The 27,092-nt window shown below is 40.0% G+C and overlaps 1 protein-coding gene across 1 annotated transcript in view; it reads left to right on the top strand.

Annotated features, from left to right (window-relative positions):
• LOC124775842 (T-box transcription factor TBX20-like) overlaps positions 1–27,092 on the top strand; it is a 235,516-nt gene that overhangs the window by 193,725 nt on the left and 14,699 nt on the right. The window contains exon 6 of the mRNA XM_047250677.1: positions 14,854–14,921. Within this exon, the coding sequence (XP_047106633.1) occupies positions 14,854–14,921 (68 nt within the window). The remainder of the gene's footprint in view (positions 1–14,853; positions 14,922–27,092) is intronic.

Genomic DNA, 27,092 nt, shown 5'->3' with positions numbered 1-27,092 from the left:
CACTGTATTAGACGAATGCTAAACAGACGTCACTAAACATTATCGTCTTTGTATACAAAATGTCCCAACGGGAGTATAACATACGATACAAATGTAAAACCCAAACTTGACTGAGTGTATGTATCATAAGTTTATGGCACTCTCTACAGCGTTAAATTTTATTAAGCCCTCCCCATCTTTGGAACAAGAGCTTTTCGTTTAATCTCCTTGAGATGTAAGGCTGATATAGTAAAGAAATTTCTTCAAACACATGTTCATAATTGTACAGAGTGTATTTGTAACGCTTTCTAGCGAAAACATAAGCGTTCTGTATCAGTCATACTTTAATCCAATCACTAAGTGTTTAAACGATCATGCCGCAATGGCGAGGAATATTATTAAGTGTCTTACATTAGAATTTGTCTTTTGTGAGATTTATATATAGTGTGTTTCTGAGAGCCAAAATACGTCTTTTTTGGAGTTTCGGTATTGTGACCAAAAATGAATTGCGTACTCTAGCGATAAATCCAGCACTAAATTCTAAACACGATAAATTCTAGCTGGTGTTGGTGATAGGACCATCCAAACTAGTAAAGAATATAATGGATTTTAACTGATGCAGAACGTCTTTATATTTGGGTTTAATGAATCAGTTGGAGCCCTCACAAAACTGTTCCTTAATGGTCGGAGTGACACGTTTTGTGATATGTGGCTGGAATGTTTCCCACCATACTGCTTCACTATTAGGAGCCTCCTACATATCTTGGATTATAGTTTATCCATCGCTGAAGTTACAGGATAACATCACACACAAACACACACACACACACACACACACACACACACACACACACACACTAACACTTATTGCACGTCGTGCTGCAGTACCTTATATGTAAATCACTGTTGATATCTATTTATATGTAAGCTCTGTGAAACATATCTTGCATTGGTAACGAATAAAATGCATTAGAAATGTGAAGAACCCACTGCAGCGCTGACGGATTCTTTATTGAGTTTCTGTGATTGTATTTTATGTAAATACTGAGATGCAAATACAAAATGGTCTTTATTCTGTCACTGTGTTTTGTTTCCAATACGATTTCCGGTGATGACGCCATATTATGATCTTCTGCTCAGTGACAAGATAATTCAGCTACAAACTACGAGAAATTTACAGTCAACATTAAAAAGGATAACACAAGTAAAATATATCTGTCTGCTGATTCCATCAACTTTTATGCTTAGCTAATCCGTAAAATCATACGCAAATAAGAAAAAGAGTTGAAAAACTGGTAGCTGCGCATACATCTCTTATTTTAAATTATTACTGACTTATTGATGACAGCACCTATCGTTATCTTTGTATAAAGTACGTTAGGGTAGTTTTATTGACTAAAATACGCTGTGTCGTCCGAATTTGTATCAAAAGCAGAAACAAAGAATTTGTCGAGGTCCTCATAGGTAGCTGCAGAAATCGGCAAGATGGTTAAACTAAGGGGAAGTGCATTCAAATGATTTAGAACAATGTCAAGTACAGTCGGGGACAGATTTCGCGAGACCCTCGCCTTTTTCTTACACTGAACTGAAAGTTTAAGTGCCTATTGAGCAGCGTAACAAGTTAGAATACACAGTGCTACCAACATACTGTTTAACAAAACCTCCAGTTTCCTCTGCCGTAATGCCAACGGATAATTGTCATCTACGATCATCACAGTCAGTAATAACAACCTTTCTCATGACGCGCCTTTTTTTGTATAACATGTCAGTAATCGATTTTGCTAACTGATTTTCAACTCTATATTTCCCATTACATTTTAACACATTGACTGTCGGCCACATAATGCTTGTCGTTTGGTAGAATGCAGACCATTTTTATGGTTTTTGAATATTTAAGAAGACTAACTAACAATTTAAGAAGAGTAGCTAACAATAAAGATCGATTTACCCCGTCTGAACTATCGCAACACTTCTCACAAAAATTAACATGTGTCACTTTGGTACTCTTTCTGGACCGGCGCTAACAGCACTTATTCATCGGATAGACAAGAGGAATCCTTTCGTACTGTGTAACGAATTAGGAGAGGCACAAATTTTCATTGCCGTGATTCCATTCTACAGCTAATGGTTGTCCCTATTCGCAAGCTCGAATACATTTAATATACTGTTTGTTGCGGACGGTTGCTGGATGTTTTTACTCGAAAGAGAATAGTTCACTCTAACTGTGCTATCCACTACTTTTTAAACTTGCTATAGGCATAGCAACTAAAATATTGATTTCAATCTAAGACAAACATGAGTTAGCTGTAATCTAACGGAGACAATTTTTTTATGATAGAAAAAGACAGTCTACTCTGGTGTAATATTCCACAATATTTGTTATTTTACGAACTGACTTTCGGCTATGAAGATATCGTCGGGTGTGGCTGCGAAATTTTTGTGGGATCAGAGATTTTAAAATACTGCATCTACAGCATATCACAGTTAGCTTTGAAATATGGTAACTGCTAATGTTGGTTGTGGGCTAAAAGTGCGATATAAAACTATTTACCTAACACAAAATAATATGTGACACATTAAGTAAGGAACCACATGACAAATTACAACAATTGTCCTCAGAAGAAAAAATAGTTGAACAATATTCAGTAAACTTCGGTGAAGTGTTATAAGGGACTGAATTAAGAAGGTAATCTGGACCTTAACAAGTCTTTATATTATAAACTGCTACAAAATATTGCTAGTGAGATTGAACAGGTAAGTGAAACAATGAACAAAATAATTGAAGTAAAGGAAAAATAAGACATATGAGTACGAAGGGTAATTCACAAAGCGGTCTGGATGTGATTACTAGCATTGTCTGCAGTTGGTAAGAGAATTATATCGGATCATTCAGTACTAAGATTGGTCCGTTGGGCATATGTTAAATAATTTCCATTATTTCAAAAAAGTTCATCTCTCCATTTGTGGATGTTATGTAAGACTTCGAGTTGCACGTCGCAACTGTGTCCTCTTTCAAGCAGGTGACCTGCAAAAGTTTCCTGTATCGATAGATTAATATTACAATAACCTACATAGCGTCATGGATCGATGTGGGAAAGGTGATTCTAAAGGAACCCGAAGGAATGTAAGAAGTTGCAGATTGCAGTGGTTGTTAGTGTTACCAGTAACACATCTAGAGAGTGAACTCGTAGAGAGAAGAGTTATCTAATTTTTGAAATGGGGGAGGCCAATTTAAGCCTGCTTCTTGTTTGCAATTCTCATATATTACTACCCACGGCTAAAAATGTTGATAATAGAATGTGAACCTCCACTTACTCAGCTAACTAATATAAAATCAGCAAATAATTTATATAATTAATTATGATCATCTGACAACATATCGGAATGTAATAGTAACACATACGATTTTTAAAAATGACAACTCCAAGAATCAAAGAACTAAAAAGAGAAGCCTGTTTGTTATATTTTTCCAGTTGACATAGAACTGGTCAACAGACACAAACATTGGTAACTCGTGCCCTGCCTTTATCATTTTTTCTTGCGTTTCTGTACATTGTTCACCACGTTTTTTCCATCACAAAAGAACCGTCTACGTAATTTTAAAAATACTGAAGAACCACCAGCACTACGGACAAATTTTGGATTCGAGCCTGACTCGAACATGAGACCCCCGGAATGCTGTCGAGAACCAATACATCACACCACCCGAAAGGTGCCTACAACCTTCCTCTGTAAGGTTGCGAAAGTGCGGCGCCCTGTGACCTCATCCTCGGGTTCAGTGACGGCTCAAACAGACAGGTGTCGACACGTACTGAGAAAAGGCCAGAGCTCATAAGTTTATGTGATGTTTGAGGAAGGTTAATGAAGACATATGGTATCAAATATCGCCACAGTTCTACCCAACGCCACCGCAGGCGTGTCACACGATGGGAAGGTTGTCACCTCCCCCCCGCCACCATCTCAGTCCGATCTCATCGCATCTCTTGATGCCTCTGCAGTGAAGGTCAGATCGTGACACTCATCACTGAAATCACGCGGTTTCCTTATGGGTGGCTGAGGACACGCTGTCGCTCAGAATCGACATGAAAAGGCCTCAGAATATGAGGTAAGGGGGATAAATGAAACCATCCCTTCCTTTGGGGCGTTTATTTACACACAGTTCGCTGTCGAAAACGACAGATTTCATTGAGATGTGTAACATAACTACGTTCTTGACAACCTTCGATATTTCTGTGCTTCGTGATGACTGGGTGTTGTGTGTTGTCCTTAGGTTAGTTAGGTTTAAGTAGTTCTAAGTTCTAGGGGACTAATGACCATAGATGTTAAGTCCCATAGTGCTCAGAGCCATTTGAACCAACCAGGTAAGGGAAGATATCAGGAAACACTACTGCATCAAGGCACGTAAAACTGAGACGGAATTACGCCCAAGTGAGTTTGATTTATTTGACAGTAATATTTCACAACGAATGGCTGCCCTTATTTGTGATACGTACTTTTTCAACAGAAAAGCTTAGTTAGGCCTAAAGAAAGTATGGCACTCCTTATGTAGTGTGCAATCAAATGTCTTAGGAAAGAACCTTCGATATTGCTGACATTCAACAAACGATTAAAACCCTTCTTTAAGGACATAATGGGGCTGCAAACCCACTGAACGTGATTTGGAGTGTAGCACGACCGCAGTGTTTGCTCTGGGATAAGGTGGTAGCTGTGATCTTATTGATGATAATTTCTACCTGGTGTCATTTCGTTCAATATTTATTATTTTGCAAATTGGTTTTTGGCTGTTACGACGTCGTCAGATACAAAAATAAATACTCGTACGTGTGGCTGTGAAATTTTTGTAGAATCACTAGCAGCCGTTCAAAATGTTTCGACGAAAATCGAACTTCATCCGAAGCAGCTAAGGGTGTTTACGCTTTTTCAGCCTCCTTGTTTCGCATCCTCCTGTGGCGCAGTCATGGAGGGGGTGGGGGGAGGGGGACGGGGGGGAGGGTCGACATAGATATATGTAAGAATATAATAGCAAAGGGTCCCTCTAAGGCCCCATCGTTCGGCAACACACTTTTTGCCACTCGCCAACTTTGTTGACCACTTTAAAAATGTACATGTAGAGAAACAACCCTTGCCCGAGTCCTAGGTGCCCAGGGGCAGGCGACCACTTCGTCACTCCCCAGATTTCGCATGCCCGCAAGCAACGCCGTAGCGCCACTCAGCCGAAGGGTGTCGATGAAGTTGCCTGTCCCGCAGGCAACAGGAATCGTTGCATAGTTGTTCTAGTGCAAGTACATTTTTAAAGTGCTCAAGGAATGTACGTGGGTAAAACACTAAGGGTGTCGTCGAACTGGATGGTCTTGGAATCTTTTCCGTTGTATTCAAGCCACGCCATGTCAATATCGCACCCTGACCCTCTCCCTCTTTCACTCCTCCCTTCATCTTTCCCGTAATCACTCTCCAGGATGGCGCGAAACAGGTCGGCCGAAAAAGTATAAACACGCTTTGCTGCTTCGTATCACGTTCATATGTCGTCGAATCGTTTTGATCGCTCCGTAGTGGTTCCACCTTGTACACTAGAACTAAAATTGGGATCACGCTACACTTCAAACCACATTGCAGCCCCGTGACGTCCTTAAAGAAAAATATAATCTTTTTAGGAGTGTCAACAACGTCGAAGGTTACCAAAGATGTCGTTCTGTTGCAGAAAGCAGTGCAAGTTGTCGTTTTCGATCATGAAATGTGTGTAAATGAACGCCCCAAGGGAAGGGGTGGTTTCACTGACACCATTTATGCCACATCCTGACGTGTAGGTTTCTAAGAGCGGTGTGTCTTAAATGTTTCCGTCGGCCACGCATAAGGAAACCGCGTGATTTCAACGCTCGGCGTCGTGGTCCTGACCTCCATTACAGAGGCGTCAAGCGAAGGGGTGACATGTGGGTAGACTGGTCTGTGCAGCCCTCCATCGTGTGACACGTCCACGATAGCGTTGGGCGGAATTGTGGTGAAATTTGGTGCCGGTGTGACATGCTTAAGACGCGTTACACCTCACATGAACTTCTGGGCTCTGGCCTTTTTCTCCCTGCATGAGTCGGCGCCTTTCTGTTTGAAGCGTCAGCGAGCCCGACGGTGATGTCGCAGGGCGCCGTGCTTTTCCATCATTACAGAGGAAGGTTTTAGGCACCTTTGAACAAATTACAAACTCCTGCGTCGTGATGGGAGAAAAGGCGGGGTTTCAAAAAGTGACCTTTCAATTCCTTTACGCATCTGCACAGAATCTTCTCTGGATGCAGCACTAGACAACCACTGGCCACCGGACACCAGCCATTGTCCGCCGATGTGCTCGCGACTCTTCGCACGTTGTGCCAATGATCTACAGCGCAAGGTGCTGCACTCTCATAGACAAGCATAAGATTATTTATAAATGTCGTCTGAGTTTCCTCGCGAAGTATCTTCGCTAAATCGAGTGAACACTGTGCAATAATAACAATGGTCCGACCACTGCTCATTCAGTATGGCCGTGAGGAATATCAAAATATGTAATCCACAACTGCCAAGAAATTTTACCTGTAAAAAAGGTAGGTGCATACATTCCCGGCGCTTCTGGTCGGCGTGCAAGTCTTGCAGGCTGTTTAGGGCTGCATATTTCAATTGCCATTCCTTAATTGAGGTTTTAGTGTTTTTCTTGTAGTGACATTATAGGGCTGCGTATCAGAACATTAGAAAATCAGGAAACTCTAACTTTGTGACTTTTCGCTCGCTTTGGGTACTGACCTTTATTTTGTGCGATGCGGGGTCTTGGAGGGGGGCGGGGGGATGGGTGTGACAGATGTCTCATGCAGTTTGAAACATTTGCACCGTTTTAAACAGATTGTGTTGATGTGAATTATTGTCGTATCGTAAGGGCAAGGTTTAAAAGTTGAAGATAAAAAGAGGGTATGAAGATAGGTTTAATTTCCTGTTAAGAACGAGGTTATTAGGGATGGAGCAGGTAGGATGAGGAAGGAAGTTGACCACATTCTTTCAACAAAAACTTACCAGTATTTGCCTTTTACGGTAAATCTGAAACAACATGGCCAGATGGTACTTCTGAACATGGGTGTAGATGTACTGCGTGTAGTAACCGAAGAAAATCAGTGGATGGTAGTGTATGCAGTTTTGCTTGAACGTTATTAGCTGCTTCCTCGAGCATACCTGTAGAATACCTTAAATGGTGACGAGATTTGGTGTTTTTATGTTAACTAAATTGAAAGACGTTATTGGTTCAGCATTAACAAAAAATGTATCTCAAACAAAGCTCTAATTTACTCGACAGAAGTAATGTTATATACACTCCTGGAAATGGAAAAAAGAACACATTGACACCGGTGTGTCAGACCCACCGTACTTGCTCCGGACACTGCGAGAGGGCTGTACAAGCAATGATCACACGCACGGCACAGCGGACACACCAGGAACCGCGGTGTTGGCCGTCGAATGGCGCTAGCTGCGCAGCATTTGTGCACCGCCGCCGTCAGTGTCAGCCAGTTTGCCGTGGCATACGGAGCTCCATCGCAGTCTTTAACACTGGTAGCATGCCGCGACAGCGTGGACGTGAACCGTATGTGCAGTTGACGGACTTTGAGCGAGGGCGTATAGTGGGCATGCGGGAGGCCGGGTGGACGTACCGCCGAATTGCTCAACACGTGGGGCGTGAGGTCTCCACAGTACATCGATGTTGTCGCCAGTGGTCGGCGGAAGGTGCACGTGCCCGTCGACCTGGGACCGGACCGCAGCGACGCACGGATGTACGCCAAGACCGTAGGATCCTACGCAGTGCCGTAGGGGACCGCACCGCCACTTCCCAGCAAATTAGGGACACTGTTGCTTCTGGGGTATCGGCGAGGACCATTCGCAACCGTCTCCATGAAGCTGGGCTACGGTCCCGCACACCGTTAGGCCGTCTTCCGCTCACGCCCCAACATCGTGCAGCCCGCCTCCAGTGGTGTCGCGACAGGCGTGAATGGAGGGACGAATGGAGACGTGTCGTCTTCAGCGATGAGAGTCGCTACTGCCTTGGTGCCAATGATGGTCGTATGCGTGTTTGGCGCCGTGCAGGTGAGCGCCACAATCAGGACTGCATACGACCGAGGCACACAGGGCCAACACCCGGCATCATGGTGTGGGGAGCGATCTCCTACACTGGCCGTACACCACTGGTGATCGTCGAGGGGACACTGAATAGTGCACGGTACATCCAAACCGTCATCGAACCCATCGTTCTACCATTCCTAGACCGGCAAGGGAACTTGCTGTTCCAACAGGACAATGCACGTCCGCATGTATCCCGTGCCACCCAACGTGCTCTAGAAGGTGTAAGTCAACTACCCTGGCCAGCAAGATCTCCGGATCTGTCCCCCATTGAGCATGTTTGGGACTGGATGAAGCGTCGTCTCACGCGGTCTGCACGTCCAGCACGAACGCTGGTCCAACTGAGGCGCCAGGTGGAAATGGCATGGCAAGCCGTTCCACAGGACTACATCCAGCATCTCTACGATCGTCTCCATGGGAGAATAGCAGCCTGCATTACTGCGAAAGGTGGATATACACTGTACTAGTGCCGACATTTTGCATGCTCTGTTGCCTGTGTCTATGTGCCTGTGGTTCTGTCAGTGTGATCATGTGATGTATCTGGCCCCAGGATTGTGTCAATAAAGTTTCCCCTTCCTGGGACAATGAATTCACGGTGTTCTTATTTCAATTTCCAGGAGTGTATTTCGTGGCACAAAGACGGTGCTGAGCACTATGGACTGACTCCAGAAGTATGTCCATTGCCGCCGGCATTTGTTGTCAAAAACTGACACTTTGCAGTCGCAATATAAGGAAAAATACCAAAAAGATTGCATCAGATTTTGATACTGCACTATAAAGCCTGTACAATTTCGAAAAAGAAACTATCGTGAAGCTAGATTATTCCTTTGGTCTTACACCCTCAAAAGTTTACCTTGAATGATCATTTTCAAGAAATTATCAGAAAAACTAGCTTCAATTTTGGCTTGTCGCCATCCTTAACTGCATGTTAATATGTTCCTACATACGTGAAATCGAAAAACTCTCAGAGTACTGTCAGTCCGTTTCAGATAATGAGAGAGAATATCCTGATTATGTATCACTTCTCTCTTATGTTTATCTGCTGTGTTCAATAAACTAATGAATAACACTATAAGCATCTAATATAAATGAATTACAACTTATTGTCATAACTTTATGACGAAAGTTGATTTTTATAAAACAAGGTATCCGGAATACCAGCCTGCACAAATCATCACAAATTACCAAGATATTTAATACTTTTGTCTTTGAAATGTTTTGTGTCAACGTGCAGTGCGCAGTCATATTCTAGTAGCGGTAAAGGACTACGACGAAAGTATGGAAATGTGGCACTGGGAATAGTCACATAACGAAACCCAGTTAACAAATTATTCAGTGCCACAATTTAGTTAACAGACGTGTGTATTCAAACAACTGAAAGATAGCCCAGGAGAAGAAGAGAACTTCAGACTTTAACAAGTGTGCACGTGTTTCACCTTCAGATCTGCTCCGGGTACTGCTAGGTAGTGATAATACCTAGGAGGGAGAAGTCTCTTACGATTTTATTACTGAATGTCAATCACGCTGCTTGTAGCAATATTACGAAAGAAGAAAAAATTTCTGCAGTCAGACTGGAACCAGAGCTAACACAGTTTTTCCTTTACAGCGCAACTACGTTACTGTAAGACTACCGAACATCTGTGGCAGATAGTCCTTTCATTGCCACATTAATGGCTAAGACTGTTAATTCACAAATTAAAAGACAAAACTGATTGTAGTTCCTGCTTGGAACGAGCTTCCAGGACTGAAAACCATAAATTTATTAACTCAATGTTGGCTTTTAAGTGAAAATTATTAATAATATTAAATCAAAATGAGAAGAAAATGACAAGTGAATATGGAAGGATAATTGTCACCCACTCCAGGAACTAAGCCGAATCACAGAGTTGCTAAACAAATTACGGAGGCTTGTCACATATAAGTTACCCCAGGTGCAGGCAGGCCTTAATTTCGCTCCTGAGCTGTTTCTTGTACTTCGAAGAAGCGATGTAGGCACCCATAGAGCTGATCAAACAAATACGTCAGTGAGTTTTGTTTGTGTAGAGAGGTGTCGGATCTAAAGTGTCATTACGAATAATACTCAAATTCATCCACTGCTTCATGAACATCATACATTAATAGCAGAGTGAGACAACTGAGTAGCTATTCTCTTCTGCAGGTGCCACAACAGTTTCCTTTTTTTGGTCTTAAGCAAACTTGAAACACATTCGTCAGACGTAAGTCACTTATTTATAATTTTCTAGTAACATCAGTAGCTAAACTGTAAACATTGTTGATAACAATTTTTGTTCTTTTGACCATTAAGGGCTTAAAAACAGTTGTTGTTAGGAATGCTTTATTAAGATGAAGTGAGCTCGAAAACTTGAGAAGACTTTGTGTAGTGCAAATCCTATTCCAGCCTCTGATAACGTGAATGGAGAAGTTGTTGTCATCAGAACATGCAAAAAGAACACAAAACACTGACAGCATTGTGTAGAATATGTTTTCAATAGGGACAACTACTGGTCAATCCACTATAATTGAAAGAACACAAAATATCGTCTACTTGTAATGATTATAATATGACTGTTGCTAAAGCTTTGTTATTAAAAGCGAAGTGCTTCTGATGAATGAGCTTGTCAACCTGCAGTACGCTTTATAAGGAGGGAAAATAAATGAAAATGTGTGTAACAAACTGGGCGTGTGGTGGAGTGTTCGCACAGTGCCTCACAATTGGCGATGTCCCCTCTTAATTTCTCTTTGATTTCATACTAGCGGAGTCTTGAGGCTATCAAAATAGTTACATGGAACTTACTAAGGTACAATTGTTAGAACAGATGTTAAATAGTACCGTACGTGTGGCTGAATATGACTCAACCGGAAACAATATTATTAATTTTATTCCATATGCTAACGACATGCAGAACGAGTTCTGAATTGTTCTGAATGTTTGTTGCATGCCTCGTGCAAGTTTCCAAGACTGTGCTGTGTCTGCTGATAATCAGAGCTGATTGAATATATGCTGGAAACTGTGTACTGTTGTACAGGTTTATTTAATCTTAGCAGCTCGCTACAGTAGTTCGTAAAGTAACACAGGGTTCCTTCTGCTGAAGGCACCAATGACTACAAGTTCATAAGTAAAATAAATAAAGAATTGGAAACTGGAACAACGTCTACACTCAGGACGAGGCAGTAAATCAGTGTGGCGGTACAGGGGAGAACTCTGTAAATCTTTGAAAATACACATTCGTAAGATCTAACAGTAATTTTTTTTTCACTTAAAGGATTAGGCAATAAGCCTCTTAAGACTTCAAATTTTTAAGGCTGTTTCTTTCTCGGCCTAACAATGTCTCTTTTTTCTGAGTGCTTCTATTTGTTTACAATGCCTGGAATTCTGTTATCATCCACACGTTTAAGATGTTGTCTCAATTTTTCCCTATATTAATCCTCTTAGTTGTTTCAGTTCAATATTTCTAATTCTTCTCGTATATTCTCATTTCACATAAGACCCCTCCTTGACCAACCTTTGACAGATCCTAGAAATCTCGTTTTAGCCGACTGTATGCTGCTTTTGCTTTCCTGTTCGTCTATCCTAGATGCACTGCCAAGGAACAAGATAGAGACAGCAACTGTTTTGTAAAATTTTAACTTTGTGCCTTTCCTCGTCTTGTTCTTTAAGGGCCTGTTTACATTATTTTGATTAACGTTCGGTTTTACATGCAGGTTTTCCGGTTGCAATATATTCATTTATCGACTGTCATTTTCATTTGTGGTTCACTATTGCTATGGGGTATATGAGTAGCGCATGCTCTAAGCCAAAATGGCCGTATGTGTATCTCTCCTTGCTCGTCATCAACTCGCTCGTGACAACACTGACCATGCCTATCCTGTATTTTGTTAATGGTGACGAGAAATGGTGTCTTTATCCTAACATAAGGGAAAAAAAGGAATGCTTGAGCCCATACAAAGCAGAAATCCGTACAAAGACTTGCGCACATCACATGTTATTCATCTGGTGGAACAACGACGATGTGGTGTACTACGAATAGCTTCCCCGAGGTGTAACCATCACTGCTGACATTTGTTGTCAACAACTGAGACGTCTTGTAGACGCAATCCATGAACAACGACCACGGAGACTGCGTGAAGTGACGCTGCTCCACGATACAGCCCGTCCGCATTCTGGTAGAGTGACAAAAAACGCCACACAGGAGTTGGATTAGGAAGTCATTCCGCACTCACATTATTCACATGATCTTGCGCCTTCAGATTTTCATATTTTCCGCTCTCTATCGAATAACCTTCAAGGTACTTCCTTTCTGGAGGAAAATGGACTCCAAACTTGGCTCGACGTGCTTTTTGCCTCAAAACCACGTGATCCGAAAAGTTACCCCAGCGTTGGTAGACTATTGTAAATAGTGAAGGACACTGTATTATTGACGACTACAGTGTCTGTTATGTGTATTGTTGTGTTTATTAAACCATTATCGTTATTCAAATTTATACCGCACCCTAAATGTCTAAAACTGAATACTTGTTCCAGCGGCTTGTCTTCAATAATAACTTATGATCCGACTGGGTATTTTCCATAGCAAGCCATAACATTAGATTTAGTGGGACAGTTTTGCAGTTTGTAGTACTGTCTTCCTAGGTCATATACATCGAATGTTGTAATTTTGCTTCCTTATTCTGCACTAAGTCTATATCATCTGCACAGAGTTCAGATGATAGCTTCGTTTCTTTTATACCCGTTTATGTACGTCATTCTTCCATTTTCTTATGAGATACTCAGTACAGGCGTTAAAGAGTGTTAGTGACAAGGTATATCCTTGCCTAACACTTGATTTATTATTATCTCTTTTAATTTTCGAGCTGTCTGTGTTTGTGATTACTTTGGAATACTCATATAAGTTTTTGATTGTCTGTAGCCCTATAAGATGCTCGGAATATGCTCTTTCTTCCATTATTGTCCATAGTTTATCTCTTGTGACTTACTCAGAAACTTTTTGCAAGTCAATAAAAATAACATGTGTTTTTCATTGGCTTCGTGTCGTTCTTCCTGAATTCTTTTAATGCTGAGAATATTATCGTTTGGGGAGCTTTTCACCAAAATTTACTTCATTCTTCTGCTAGGAATAAATCTGCTATTTCTCGCAAGCGATTATTTAATACTTTTGAGTAAATTCTATAAAGTGTATGTAAAACAGTTACAGCTCTGTAATTGTCACTTTCATTTCTCAATCCTGTTTCAAGAATAGAGATACTTTATAGCTTCGTCATTTTTGATTGAATAAATGTAGAAGTCTTAACTCACACAACCTCCTCTATATTTAATAAGTTCGATATTTACTCCATCTGAGCCGCACGCTGTATGACTTTTATTCATTTTAAAACCTATTCAAGCTCGTCTAATGTTGCTGAGTAGGTTGTAACGTTTAAGTCTAAAGTAAGGTGTGATGTTTATCCAACAAGGAACAGTTACATCAAGTAGTGTGCTGACTGCATATCTGATTACGTGTATCTGTATATTTACCTGACCCTGTTTTATACAATCTATTAGCAAGAAAGCAATACCAGTGAACCCAAACTAATTAAAACCTGTGCTCGATAATCACAAATTAGGGGTAAGAACATTCAGATTCACTCGATCTTACTACAGCACTGTGAATCTGAAGAAGTACAAAAATGGTACCTGTGCGAAAATCCAGAAACTATGTGAAATAAATTTCTTATGTCGTACTGATGTCGTCTCGGATATCACCTTTGATAACGTGTTGTTCTGCTCTCAGCACTACTAAACTAACTACAGTTGCAAAAGCTAAAATGAAAGAAATGTGACTGAGACACATTTAAAATTTGTTTAAATAACAAATAACTGGGGAACGGAACATGACTGAGGAGAATGACTGAAATATCTTACTTGAAAATATTACTATATCGTGAAACTGACTTGCAGCTGTTAAGTCATATCAAAAAAATTGCATCTACGCAAACAAATGATCTTTACAAAAAATGCAATAAAAACTTGGGGTTACGTACAAAGCTGGTCTCATTCAAATCCGTTCTACAGCAAAAGCACATATATACATGAATATTGATTATCTTATTGTAGATCGATGTAACAACATGTAGAAAGATTTTTCATCAAAATTTCACAATAATATTTGTAGCATTTTCTTAATTAATTTCACTTCAAATCTTATTTCTTCCATAAATCATAATACACAACACTGAAATTATTACACTGAATATTTAATACAAAGCGACTGCCTACTCCAGAGCATCGCAACAGGAACTGCCAGCTTCTGGCGCCCTACTCCCACTACTCCCGAGAAACAACTGCCTCCTACCACCCGACCTAACATTTAAGCTCTTTGTGATAGATACTCTGCCTCAGCGATAGCTGCCTCGCAGCGTTCTTTCACACATACATCTTTGTAATGGATTTATCGCTTATGCTCTTGGATAAAACGTTAAAATTTACAATCATCATTATATGTACTTGTATTGAGGCGTCACGGGTTCCCTGTTTGCTGCAGTCGTTTCACTATCCCATAGTTTTTTTGGAATGTTTCATCCACGGTTCTTCACTGATTACATTGCTACTAGCAACTTTTTAAAGTTTTTCAACGTTTTGTAGGCAAAATTCTGCATTCCATGATTTTTAAGTTCAATGTTTGTAATCAATGAATCTTGCTGTGCTTTTCTTATTACTTGTTAATCTTGGTTTCGCTTATTTTTATGTTGATGCTATGTTTCTTGTGTTCTGCTTAGTAAAAGAAGTTCATATGCTTCTTTATTTTTCTTCCACGGCTTGCCCGGCTTCGAGCGCTGCTTTTTATGTACAGCCTTTAATGTTATTTCACAAAGTCTCTGTATCATCAGCTGTTGAAATGGTTAATAGATACTGTAGTAATCTGCATTGCTAAAGTTATCTATTACTTTCCTTCTGCAATAAATACAGTTTGAGTACTTCCTCTGTGGAACTGCCTTTCTTTTTACAGAATTTCTTCTATTTCGGTATTAATATTATATTAATTTGTCTTTTCTCCTTTCAACTCTTACACACTGTATCTGAATTCTCATTTTTGAGTTGAGAATAAAGAAATCTACTACAAATTTTGTGTTACCCGTGAGACGACTGGGCGGGAGGCTAGTAGTGTGTAAATTCCTTTACCATTCTAAGATGAATAGCCCCTTCAGGGATACTGGCATATTTGTATTCAGACACTATCTCTGTTATTTTTTGGTGGTATTTACGGAATAAAAATGTCTTTCTCGGATCATCTGATACTTATATATCAAGCAGCACGAAACACAAGAATAATTTGTCATCGAGTTTTTATCCTCACCATGACTTCAGAGTGGTTTTCCGTTCCTAATGCAAAGTCAATAATTCTCAGAAAATAAAAAAGTCGCCAATGTTATTTCTTATTACGTCTGAAAATAATACTATGGTGCGAAAAAGTATTCATTTCCTCCTGTCCGGGCACTCTTGAGTGTGCTAAAGAAGCGCAGACACTTTCTGTTAAGATCATAGCGGTGGTTTTTTCCAGAATACGTCAACGAAAGTAACTGCGTGAGTTCGATCAGAAATTGGCTTTGTAGGTTCGTTTCTAATGCTGGAGAGGTAGTAGCTCTGACATCACACAAAAAAGGGAATGATCGAAGTTTAATGTGCCGTTGACAATGGAGTAATAAAAGACGGTGCGCAAAACCGGGTGTTGCAAGATAGGAAGAAAAGCGATTTTTCTCTTTCAGATGAACCATTTCGGCATCTTTCCTTAAGCGATTTAGGCCCGAATCTAACATCTCCCAGATACTGGTTCTGTTTCTTAACCACTGCACCGTTTCGTTCGTTGAGAGCAGAGGCGTATTCGGGTAGTGCAAGCGATAATGCACTGGATGCAGAAGACACGTTTGCGGGTTCGCGACTCGAGTCTGGCTCACAAGATTTTCTTGATATACGTAACCGACACGCAGCGTATACCGCAAAAGAAAGGAGGAACTTCAGCATACAAATCTGGGTCAACCAATTCAGAAGACTACCGTTACGTATGAGGTATGGAAATGAGTGACACAAAGACCCATCAGGAGGTGATGATCCGTTTACATAACAAAGTGCAGTAAAGTGCTCGCTGTTCTGTTCGTATAACTACATACTAACCAGAGCATCTAGTCAGAAAGTTCTAATTTGTGTACATTTATGGCGTCATAAGCTACACCATGTTACCCGCAATGTCATCGTCATTGCATCATCACCTTCAGCAATGATCGTCAGGTGACAGACTATGCCCCTCTCATCTGGTCTCTTCCCTCTACGTCCACAGCTCGTGGTCTAGTGGCTAGCGTTGCTACCTCTCGATCATGGGGTCCCGGGTTCGATTCCCGTCCGGGTTGGGGATTTTCTCTGCCTGGGGACTGGACGTTTGTGTTGTCCTCATCATTCGTGAACTAGATTGGACAGTGTCAAGACTGGAACTTTGTACGGGCGCTGATGACTGCGCAGCTAAGCGCCCACAAGCCAAACATCACCATCATCATCACCTTCCCTCTCCCCTCTGCTGTCCTACAGTTAGAGCCTAGTAGTTTAGCAGCAATTAATACTAAAGAGTCAATCACAAAATAGCTCCAGAGGAGCCTTCGCAGCTGTACTCAAAAATATCCAAACGTCATGAACGTTTTTGTCATATTCGAAGATATTTACCCACAAAATTACATAAAGTGTGCAACTAGCAGAATTTTTACATATGTTAGCGAAACACACACACACAGACACAGACTCACACGCACGCACACAATGTTTTTACCATGGACATACATCCTAAACAACACTAGTGAATCTACAACAGTCGATTTCTGTACCATACGTGGTGTAAGGCTCTGTTCACATTCAAATTAATCTATTTCAACACCGTCATATTCAGTATGGTAATGAAAGAATGTTTAATCGAGTTATGATCTCAGTACACGGTGTCACTCTGCTGGGAGAATATGGACCTGGAGACTGCAGAGAAAACAGTGTTGACATTCACTGTTGTGGTGATAGTGACATTCAGTGTATGTCGTGTGATGTCTGGTGCTTCCTTTTTCCAGTGATCGTGATGTCAATTAATGATAAATTAACATAGGAGTTTCTACGAGGAGTATTTGGGGTGTATCATGGTACGTTGAAAAACATGCTGTTTCGCTGGAAAAGGCTGTAATCTGAATAACATGGAACGTGTTTGGGAAGAATTAACGTTTCAAGGAAAGATTCCTATAAGTTACATCCACTCTGTCAACTTGCTGCTTCAGTAAGTGGACCCCAAAGAAAGATGTTCCATTCCGTGTCGCCTCAGGAGCATATGACTGATCCTACTTACAGGCATGAACCAAGCAGTCATTTGGTACATCGATCAATAAAAGTTGCTCACGGGACTGTGAATAAATAGGAGGCGCCACACACAATCATAATATCGGCTAGAGCTTACATTGACTGTATAACAGAAACAAATTATAGTTTACATCAGACATTTACATGTCCGTAAGAAAAGCACTATAATCGGTCGAAAACAGTTCACTACTACTGGTTACCAAAAACATCCATTTAAAAAAGAGGTTAAAAACAAATATCTTCTGATATTTAAGAAGTTATTATAGGGATGAGACAAGCTGGGTAGAGATACGCGAGCGATGAGAAGTGACAGTGGAACATGACGCCGTGTCATCCAGTCTGAACAATTTCGCGACCTTTTAGACTAGCCCCTGGTCCACCATGATGGACGTTTACTACTAAACGTGGACAAACACGAGCAATAAAAGTGAGGCTGCGTGATCTACACTTTGTCCCAGCAAGAAAATAGCACACAGAAATGGCTGAGACTATTTTCTATCTCCAACTTGAATAGAGTTTCTTACAAAACAAGCGAGTTCTGATGTAACTTGATAAATCTGTTAGGTTGCCGGTGGTTTTTTTACATGAAAACTTTAAGAGTTTTCAGAAAGAACAAATGTTATTAACACTTTACATCTTTATTTTTCATGTCTACATGTTTGCAGCACTCTGTCATAGAGGGCTTAGAATTGTAACGTGTAACGTAGCGGTGTGTAACGTAACTATGTCGGTGCGTGAGAAACAGCGAGCTGTAATCGAGTTTCGAATTCAAGGAGTTCGCCCACACGTGGAGCATCCTCTCCTTCAGCATGACAATGCCGGACCACATGTGAGTTTGCAACATCTGCAATAATCCCACGCCTTGGATCCACTATCGTTGATCATACCCCATACAGTCCCGATTTAGCCCTGTCCTGTTTTCATCTGTTTCCAAAACCTAAAGAATACCTTTGAGAACTTCACTTTCATTGGGATGTAAGCAAAGGTGAAGCCAAACATTCTGCAGTGACAGTATCAAAGAACGGGAGTTTTGAGGGGAGAAATGTGTTTATCACCAGGATGGCAATGTTGAAAAATAAATATATGGACACGAACAACAATGATGTAGAACGTTAAAAACGTTTGTTTTATTTGAAAAGCCTTAAAACCTTACTCATAAAAAATTCTGAGGCATTGTTTTTCACCACACCCTCATATTTTCCACACCTCTATCATCGCGGGAACTCGTAAATAATAGTTATGTAAATATTTGTACACATTAATTAACGACGTATTTGCTGAATGAAGCATCACATTTCATTTTCCTGTCCCTGCACTTTGCCCACGCAATCCAGTTAAAATCCTCAATGTCACATTACAGTGTCTCTTAATCGCTCTATATTACTGTACGTCCCATTGTACCCAGTGTAATGAAAAACAATACATCTTCTTCTGAAATAGTGTGACATGAAGAGATGTTTAGTTGCATGGCGCTATCGGCTGGGAGACTCCAATTTTTGGATTCAGCCTCGTAAGTTTTCACACATTTCAGCATCAGAATGTTTGCATTGTGTTTTAAGTTCAACAGATTAGCGTAAGTGACCTTGTCATGTCTGTGTGTGTGTGTGTGTGTGTGTGTGTGTGTGTGTGTTGCGCATAGTATCGTGGCTGTACTGTTGATAATATATACAGGGTGGTCAGAAACAGCATGAAAAGCTTGTAAGGATGTTTCAGGGGAGGTTTGCTGAAAATTACTGTTAAGACAAAATTCGATTCGTTGCGCTGTTTCCGGCTTATTCAGCATTGAAGTCAGCCAGTCATGTCGTTGGAAGCACATATTCAAACAGCCTGCAAAGGCGATGTCGCCAAGCATGTACGAGTACTTTGTTTGGTTTCCTCAAACTGAACAAATGTAGCTGTTGCTCACCCACCTTAAATCCATCGCTTCCGAAAAGGCACATTTTAACTGGTAATGCGCATGTCAACAAGTGGTAGCTCGCGGACCCACAGATGTCTGTGCATTTTAGAGCGCGCAAGCGCTTGAATCACGCGCGCAACGACCTGGTTAGCTAACTTCAACGCTAACTAACTCTGATATGTCGTACGTATTGAATCTCTTTCTTAACAATTACTCCTCTGCAAAATCTCACCTGAAACATCCGTGCAAGCTTTTCAGACTGTCTCTGACCACTCTATATATAGAGAAAGATAAAGTAAGATAGAGAAATTGAAGGATTACGGGATAAAACCTGCCCCTTGCAACCAGGCTACTGATCTAGAATTTCACTAATAAGGAACCTATTTAGTGCGAGGTCGCAAATTCAGTCTTTAGTAAAGCTCATTTAAAAGTGTTGTGTTAACAATTATGACATCATATGTATCAGGACGGCGACAAGAAATGAGTGGTCGGGAGGTGCAGAGATCATTCTTCTGTTGAATGTATGTATTACGCATCCCAAAATGGACATCGTCTACATCCAGAAATGTTCAAAAGAAGCCATTAACTTCCACCGTGAAGTCCGTATGAAAAACGGCGCGCCACACTGATCACAAAGATTTGCCTCTTCAAGATCGAAGGCGAACTGCTTGGGAGATACGAACCGTGCAAGACGTTCAGCTAGGTATCCACTCTTAACAAACGCATATACAATCACATTGGCTTAACAGGTTGATGAGAACTGATGGAATGTGATGGCAAGCATCAGAATACGAATCAGTCTGTCGTGCGCTTTACAACTATTGTAAGGCCATGCTGGATGCTGGAAAAGTGTCGCTGTCAAAGTGTAAATTAATATAGGTTGTGTGAAAGTGTTCTGGACATCAAAATGGAGGCATACAGATGGACACTAACCGAAAAAAGCCGCCTATACTGTCGCAAGCCAGCACCCAGCATTATGCTACTACCAGTAATGATGTAACTTCCCGAAACCATCTGAAGATGAACCTGAAAACGTTCGAAAAGCGGTTCATGGAATAAAACATTATTATTCAAAGAAGTGACTGGTTGCAATTTTGTGTAACTTATTTACATTCAATATACAGTCACGGCTCTAAAATATCCGTAATGGATAAGCATAAATATCCAAAGGTTGAATTTGTTCATTATTTCCAGATGGTATGAACTGCAATTCACACACACGTTTCAGGAGGGATAATTTGCTCTAAAGCACTATTATTTTTACATGCAGACCAGGAATCAAGCAAAAGCAAGTTCTTTTGACCAGTTATTGGCCAAAAGTAGTACTATACCATAGTCACAATTCTCCTACGCTCATTTTCCCACTCTTGCTTGCAGTGACGTAAATATTCCCTATTGCCCTTGAGACGTCACGCACATGAGAAAGAATGGTAGGGGGCAGAGCACCACCAACTTCTGCCGATTTACCATCTACATTAACAGTCGACATAATTGTTTACGAAGGCTTTAAGGCATTGATGTCAGCTGATCTTGATGCAACACTCTCGGTACCTCTAATTTTCAGGGTTCCTTTCATATTCATTTCTTCTTCAAATCCCGATTGGTCGGAGTTTAAAATAATTTCCTTATGGACGGTGGGATAAGTTTGTTTATCTGATCTGCAAATTTTCGGGCCGATTCTGCAGTTTTCTGTCTATCGTCAAGTAGACGCTCTGCTTAAAATTTCGTTATCTTACGCCTTCCAATTCTGTAGCGGTGTTCTAAGCTATGCAACCAACCATTGCTCCCCTTGAAATCACAGTAATGTTTGTCGCTCGCAGTTTGATGTGCATAACGTACTAGGTTAATATCATGTCCATACTGTAAATCGTATCGAGCATCCTTAAAACGCGAAACATCAGCTTTTGTAACAAGTGCGCCTTGTCATTAATTGAATATCAATAGTTCTTACCATGCGCTACACCGTCATATAACCGCGTACTTATTGGAAATCTATTCATAATTGGTTTTTTACTATGCTGCGGGTGAACTTCCATTTACGTAATTATATTTAGTACCCCTTCCTTGGACAACGATACTCCTTTACTGCGTTCCTCTGGAGACGGGATATGTGTTTGCATGGTAGACAATATGTGGGGCATCGACTGCCGTAAACACCATTGGCCTTTTGCGATCTCACTTTCAAGGGGTTCCTTAGAAAGTAGGGATGCCGAGCATAGCGTGCCAGTCCTATGGACGGATAGTTGAACAGTGAGGACAGCGACGCGGTTTTCAAAGAAGTATAAGTAATAAATGCGTTGTCGATCTTGATTGATAACACAAACAAAAGTCTCGTTAGTACTAGTCAAAGCACCTTGTAGAAGCTGTTTACTTCCAGTAAGGCATTCACTAACTTTAAAGTGAAGTACGCGAAGAGAAGGGCAGTAATTTTCTGCCCCAAACGATATTACAAGAAATAAAGACATCACACAGACCGAAATTGTAACGCAGTTGAATAAAATCGGAGAAAGCAAGTAGACTTGAATGAAGCATGTAACTAATCATAAATGTAGGACAAGAAACCTATATGATGCTTTGCTGCCCATTTCTCAGGCACAGGTGCTGAGCATTGTAGAAGTTGCACTCCTACATGGTACGTGATAACACTGTTCCAGAACTACTTGATTATGTTGCAGTTACCAACCGGAAAAAGTGACACACAATTTTACTTTTGGACACATGTCAATGTACAACTGCAACTCGACAGAGAATATATTCCACAATATTCATAGAAGCAAAGATCATTTTGATGGTTATAAATAACTATAGGCCAGTTCTAGATTTTATCAGGCACTCAATATATTACGCAATATTTTTATGAGCTGTATAATCTAATCCAACAGCCGTATTTTGGAGGACGCCATCAGCATCTCTTGCAACAGCTCGAACCTGACATTACACCGGTACCGAATTTAGGTCTTTGGGTGCATTAAAATTGCCTAATAAGTGGATTATAACTACGCTATAGTGCCTACAACATATGTAAACATGATACATAAAACACTGGTAGAGATTCTTTAAGGAGTTGCATCAGCAAATGGGGATTATTAATTTTCTTTGTTTAGATAAGTCACTACGAAATATCCGCTCCACTTATATTGTTATTCCTTGGCTAATGTGTTTACACTACCAGGGTTCAGGAACTCAGTCCACCTTCTAAAGTATCTATAAATAGTACGACGAGGCGTCTATGTCACACTTAACTTACAAGGCAACGCATCTGCCGTACACAGTTCATCAAATCTGAAAATACTAGCGAGGATTTGGGTGAGCGTAAAGCACCAGGCCACAGAATAATTTAATTAAATTTTTTTCACAAACTTTTATTTCAATTTTTAATTTAGCAACCTTCGCAAGCAACAGGAAAGGTCGCCAAACTTCAGTAAATTGTTTTCAAGACATTCATTATACCAGTTCGGTAGCCAGTTCAATAGCCGCCTCTGGTCATGGGTACAACTGATCATATGGTTAGATACACTTCCGTAATACAACCAGCACAGAGAAAAATTTACACTGTTCTGAGTTTCTTCTGAGACCTGCTCGTTGTCTTAGTTTCACAATTGTCTTCCGCTGAGTTACGTTGACTCACTTGTAGAAACTGCTTATTCACACAAAAATCGCGAGCTTTACCCACATTCTTAAACGCTTTACCAATACATCTAGGTATTTTAAAAGGTAAATCATACGAAAAAAGCTTGAACACTGTCGTAATTCTCATGCTAACAGCATAACTGAAAGCTTTATATTTCTGCACCAGAAAATAAAAGTTGCCAAAGATAGCTTGCGGAAGAGAAAGATAGCACGACATAAACGGATCCACAGTGTTCCATACTCTTCCGATGCTTTTATGACGGCAGGAAGTAATAAAACATCGCAAATAAGAAGAGCTTCGTCTAGAAAAGGGGGCGTGATGCTGCGCAGTGATTGAAACAAGAAAGCTTTTTTGTCATTTGTAGTTCGAATTAATCTGTGAAAATTGGAGACAGTATTTCTAACATTCTGTAGAACTATCTGGTGGCTAAATTTTTTTATCATCTTTGACCAATTTTGTCTACGTCTCCCCTTACCTCTTCAAACTGTAGAACAATGGTCAGAAGAGTAAACAAACAGGGATGATCTGACGAGTAATTTGAACATTTTACAAGCTTTTGAAAACCATGGCTCTCTATGGAGCAAAACAAATTTCACCAGAATAGAATAGCTTTGAAAGCAGACATTTCTTAACACTTCAAGCTCCAAGAAACCAGAACGACTGATTTCCTTTCAGACAAGCAAACACATGTCATTCTCGAATGCCAAAGCACACTGAAACGTCCCCTTTGAACAATTTATATATGACTGTGCTTAACCTGACACACAATATTTTTAGCGCAACGCAATCTGACTTTCAAAATTCCCTACTAAAGAATGGCCCTGACAAACATTAAACTATACCTTTCACAAATCACTTACCTCACAAAAATCTTCGCTGCTCAAGCTACTGCAATACAGTGAGCGCCACTACTGCCAGCTAAATAAAAGATTCAAAGTACTGAAGGCACTAACTACTGATAGGGGTAGTTAGCAAATGAAAGATATTAATAGAGAGCAAACAATGTATTTACCTTAATATCATCACAAGTCATAATATATATCAGTTCATGACAAATTACAAAACTCCGCCATCTCTCTCCCCACATCCACCACTGCTGGCGGCTCACCTCCAACTGCGCAACGCTACGCGCTGTTCACAGCCAGCTGCCGCTGCCCAACACTACAATGGCAGACAACAATGCAAACTAGCCACAGACTGCACACAGCACAGCCAGTGATTTTCATATTGAGCGCTACGTAACTTTGCCAATAAGAAAACATAAACAGCCTACTTACATAGAGAAAACATAAACAGCCTACTTACATAGAGAAAACATAAACAGCCTACTTACATAGAGAAAACATAAACAGCCTACTTACATAGCCCCCATGCTCCCCACAAAAATTTTACAAAATATTTTTTGGGCAGTGGCCAATAATGATTTGATAAAATTTTTCATAATTAAAATAACAAACATGTCAAATGCACACACTTATTGATACAATGTTGGTCAAAAGCTAAAATTTTCTCACAGTCCATAAAGACAGTCCACATTGTTCATCACAGTAAAAATGCAGAGTTTTTCTCAAAGTCCAAGCAGTAAAAGAAAATGCACATAGAAGTAGTGGATTTCCATGCAGTCTTGAAGAAGTAGTGTTGACCTTCCAACGGAAAGACAGTGCTGACCCTCGACATGCAGACAAGTATTGGTCCACAACAGAGCAAACCCACAGCAGAGTCAGTCGAAGTTTTGATGAATATTGGTAGGTAGGTCATCACAGAGCAGACCCACTGTAGTCCTGGTAGAGATTACGGTATTGGTGGGCCATCAAAGATGTAGACCCACTGTAGTCCTTGTAGAGACGGCCAGCAGCCATCTGTTGCAAATGTGCAGGTGCACAATCACCATCGAAGAGTCTTGCAGAGAATATAGCAAGTCCATAAACCACCACTTGTGCACTCACAACGTTTTTGGAATTGTCCTTAGAACCAGCAATGCTGTTATCCAGTCCCTTGCTGAATTATTAACACACGTGCAAACACTATCAGTCCCTACTTCTCACATATTGTCCATGTACTATGACCAACAGAAACGTGTGCAGTGAAATGTTAACTTAATTTGAAGAACTGGTAACAATTACAATTTTATAACATAAAAATACAATAACAAAGGTACAAAATACATCATTAAAAACATAATAATACAGATAACATTTGTAGTACAGGCTTTACAAAAGAATAGAAATAAACATATACATCAGTGTTACAAAAATAGTGACATAAGTACATACATAAAATAATGAGAATAGTTTTCAAAACATTAATTTCACACATGAACATTGAAACAGAACAGAATTGTAAACAACTTTACAAAGAAAATAACATATTTTTAATGCAACTTATATTTGAGGATAACAATATTCCTCCTCATAGTGAATATAGCTTAGTATTAGAAGAGAAAAAAATTCTATGAAACAGTACACAGAGACAGGAAGAAAACAAATACTCAAGGGTACACAAACTCATAGTGGGATAACACCAATAGGAAAGGACAGGGTTCGTTTTCAGTGTAACATTTGGTACTGCAGTCCAACCCAAAACTTCATATATCTTTCCTCTTATTTCATCCTTTGTTTCCACCAAAAAAAATTCTAACTAAGCATGCTTTCTGTGTTTATATGTTCACACGTTTCTTACCTCATTTTTATTTTCCATTATCTTACCTCATCATTTATTTCCAAGAAAATCCTACCTAAACCTGTTTTCTCAATGCATTTCTTCCAATTCATCGCAACTCATTCTCTTAGAGGCTACCCCCTCTTAAGCTAACTTAAATCTACTGAGCTCAGATGCTAAACTAAGGGACGAGGCAATGCAGCAGCACAAAATAAGTAACACAAACAGCAATGACCAAAAAATTGGAAAATTGCAAAGCAAGCTACAGTAAATCTAAATTAACAGATAAAATGCAAAATTACAACTAATATGAGCCAATGAGCAGCAACAAAAAAAAAATCAGTTGTAAAACTGGCTTAACAGAGTAATGTAATGTGAAATTTAGTAGCACTATGCCTGGCAAACAGCAACAGCAAATGCAATAACTTATATCTAAACATGACATAGCTCAAGCAGAAAAAATAATACAGTAAAAACAACAATGCAGATAAGGGAAATGTATATTCACATCTTAATATCTATGTAATTAAAGTGGTGCACCACAACAACTTATTGTAAAAGAAATATTACCATGTACTTGAAAAGAATATTATGTATGCAGTTACTAGTTCCTTCTTATTGTTCTTTCCTTTCCAAGTGCTCCTTTTTTAAAGAATGTGGATCATAAAATAATTATTTAATAGATCTGTTGACAGAAAGTGTTCACATTAGCAAATGCAATTTATTTTATAAAAGCAATGCTGCAACACAGCTGGAAACCAGATATCAAGTGAAATAAGCAATTACGCAAACCAAAGCATGAAAACATCATTCAATAGTCATGTGGCATTTCGTAAGTCAGTAGCTCTCAACTCTCATAGAAAGACACTTGTCATTATCAGGTTTGCAGATGTACGAATATTTCCCATTAATTCATAAGCATTTCAGCAATTAGCACAAAGTGCGAGTAATCATATGTTTTCAAGTAACGAGGGTGTCGCATTAGCGATGAAAGGCACACCCTAATGGCTTGCTCTCCAGGTGTTTTCCTGTGCTCTGAAAGGCACGCGCTAATGGCTTTTTCTCCAGGCGTCTGACACAGCTGGGTGCCCACGACGCATTATGTGTAGGTGGTCCGTTAACTTTCTTACGGAAATATTTACGACAGCAGTTTCCGCTACAGAGACAGTCGCATATAAAGATATTTCACAGGTCAAGAATTTGCGTTACAAATCTGTAGAAACAAAATGCTATTGATATAACAGTGTCCAAAAAAAATTTTCGTCTGCATTGTAATACATTCACGAATATACACACACATTTCATAACTCTTAAAGTACGTTTCTTGGTTTCCAACATCCTTTTCATAAATCAGAGTCCCTAAACACTACTCATTATTCCTTACCTTATTACACATATACGGATCCATCGATACTCGTCAATATTTCGTCATTATAAATATGAAGCATAAT

Source organism: Schistocerca piceifrons, chromosome 2 (assembly GCF_021461385.2).
Source record: "Schistocerca piceifrons isolate TAMUIC-IGC-003096 chromosome 2, iqSchPice1.1, whole genome shotgun sequence".
Classification (NCBI taxonomy): domain Eukaryota; kingdom Metazoa; phylum Arthropoda; class Insecta; order Orthoptera; family Acrididae; genus Schistocerca; species Schistocerca piceifrons.
Note: the sequence above shows the minus strand (reverse complement) of the source record. Positions and strands in the feature narration are given on the sequence as shown.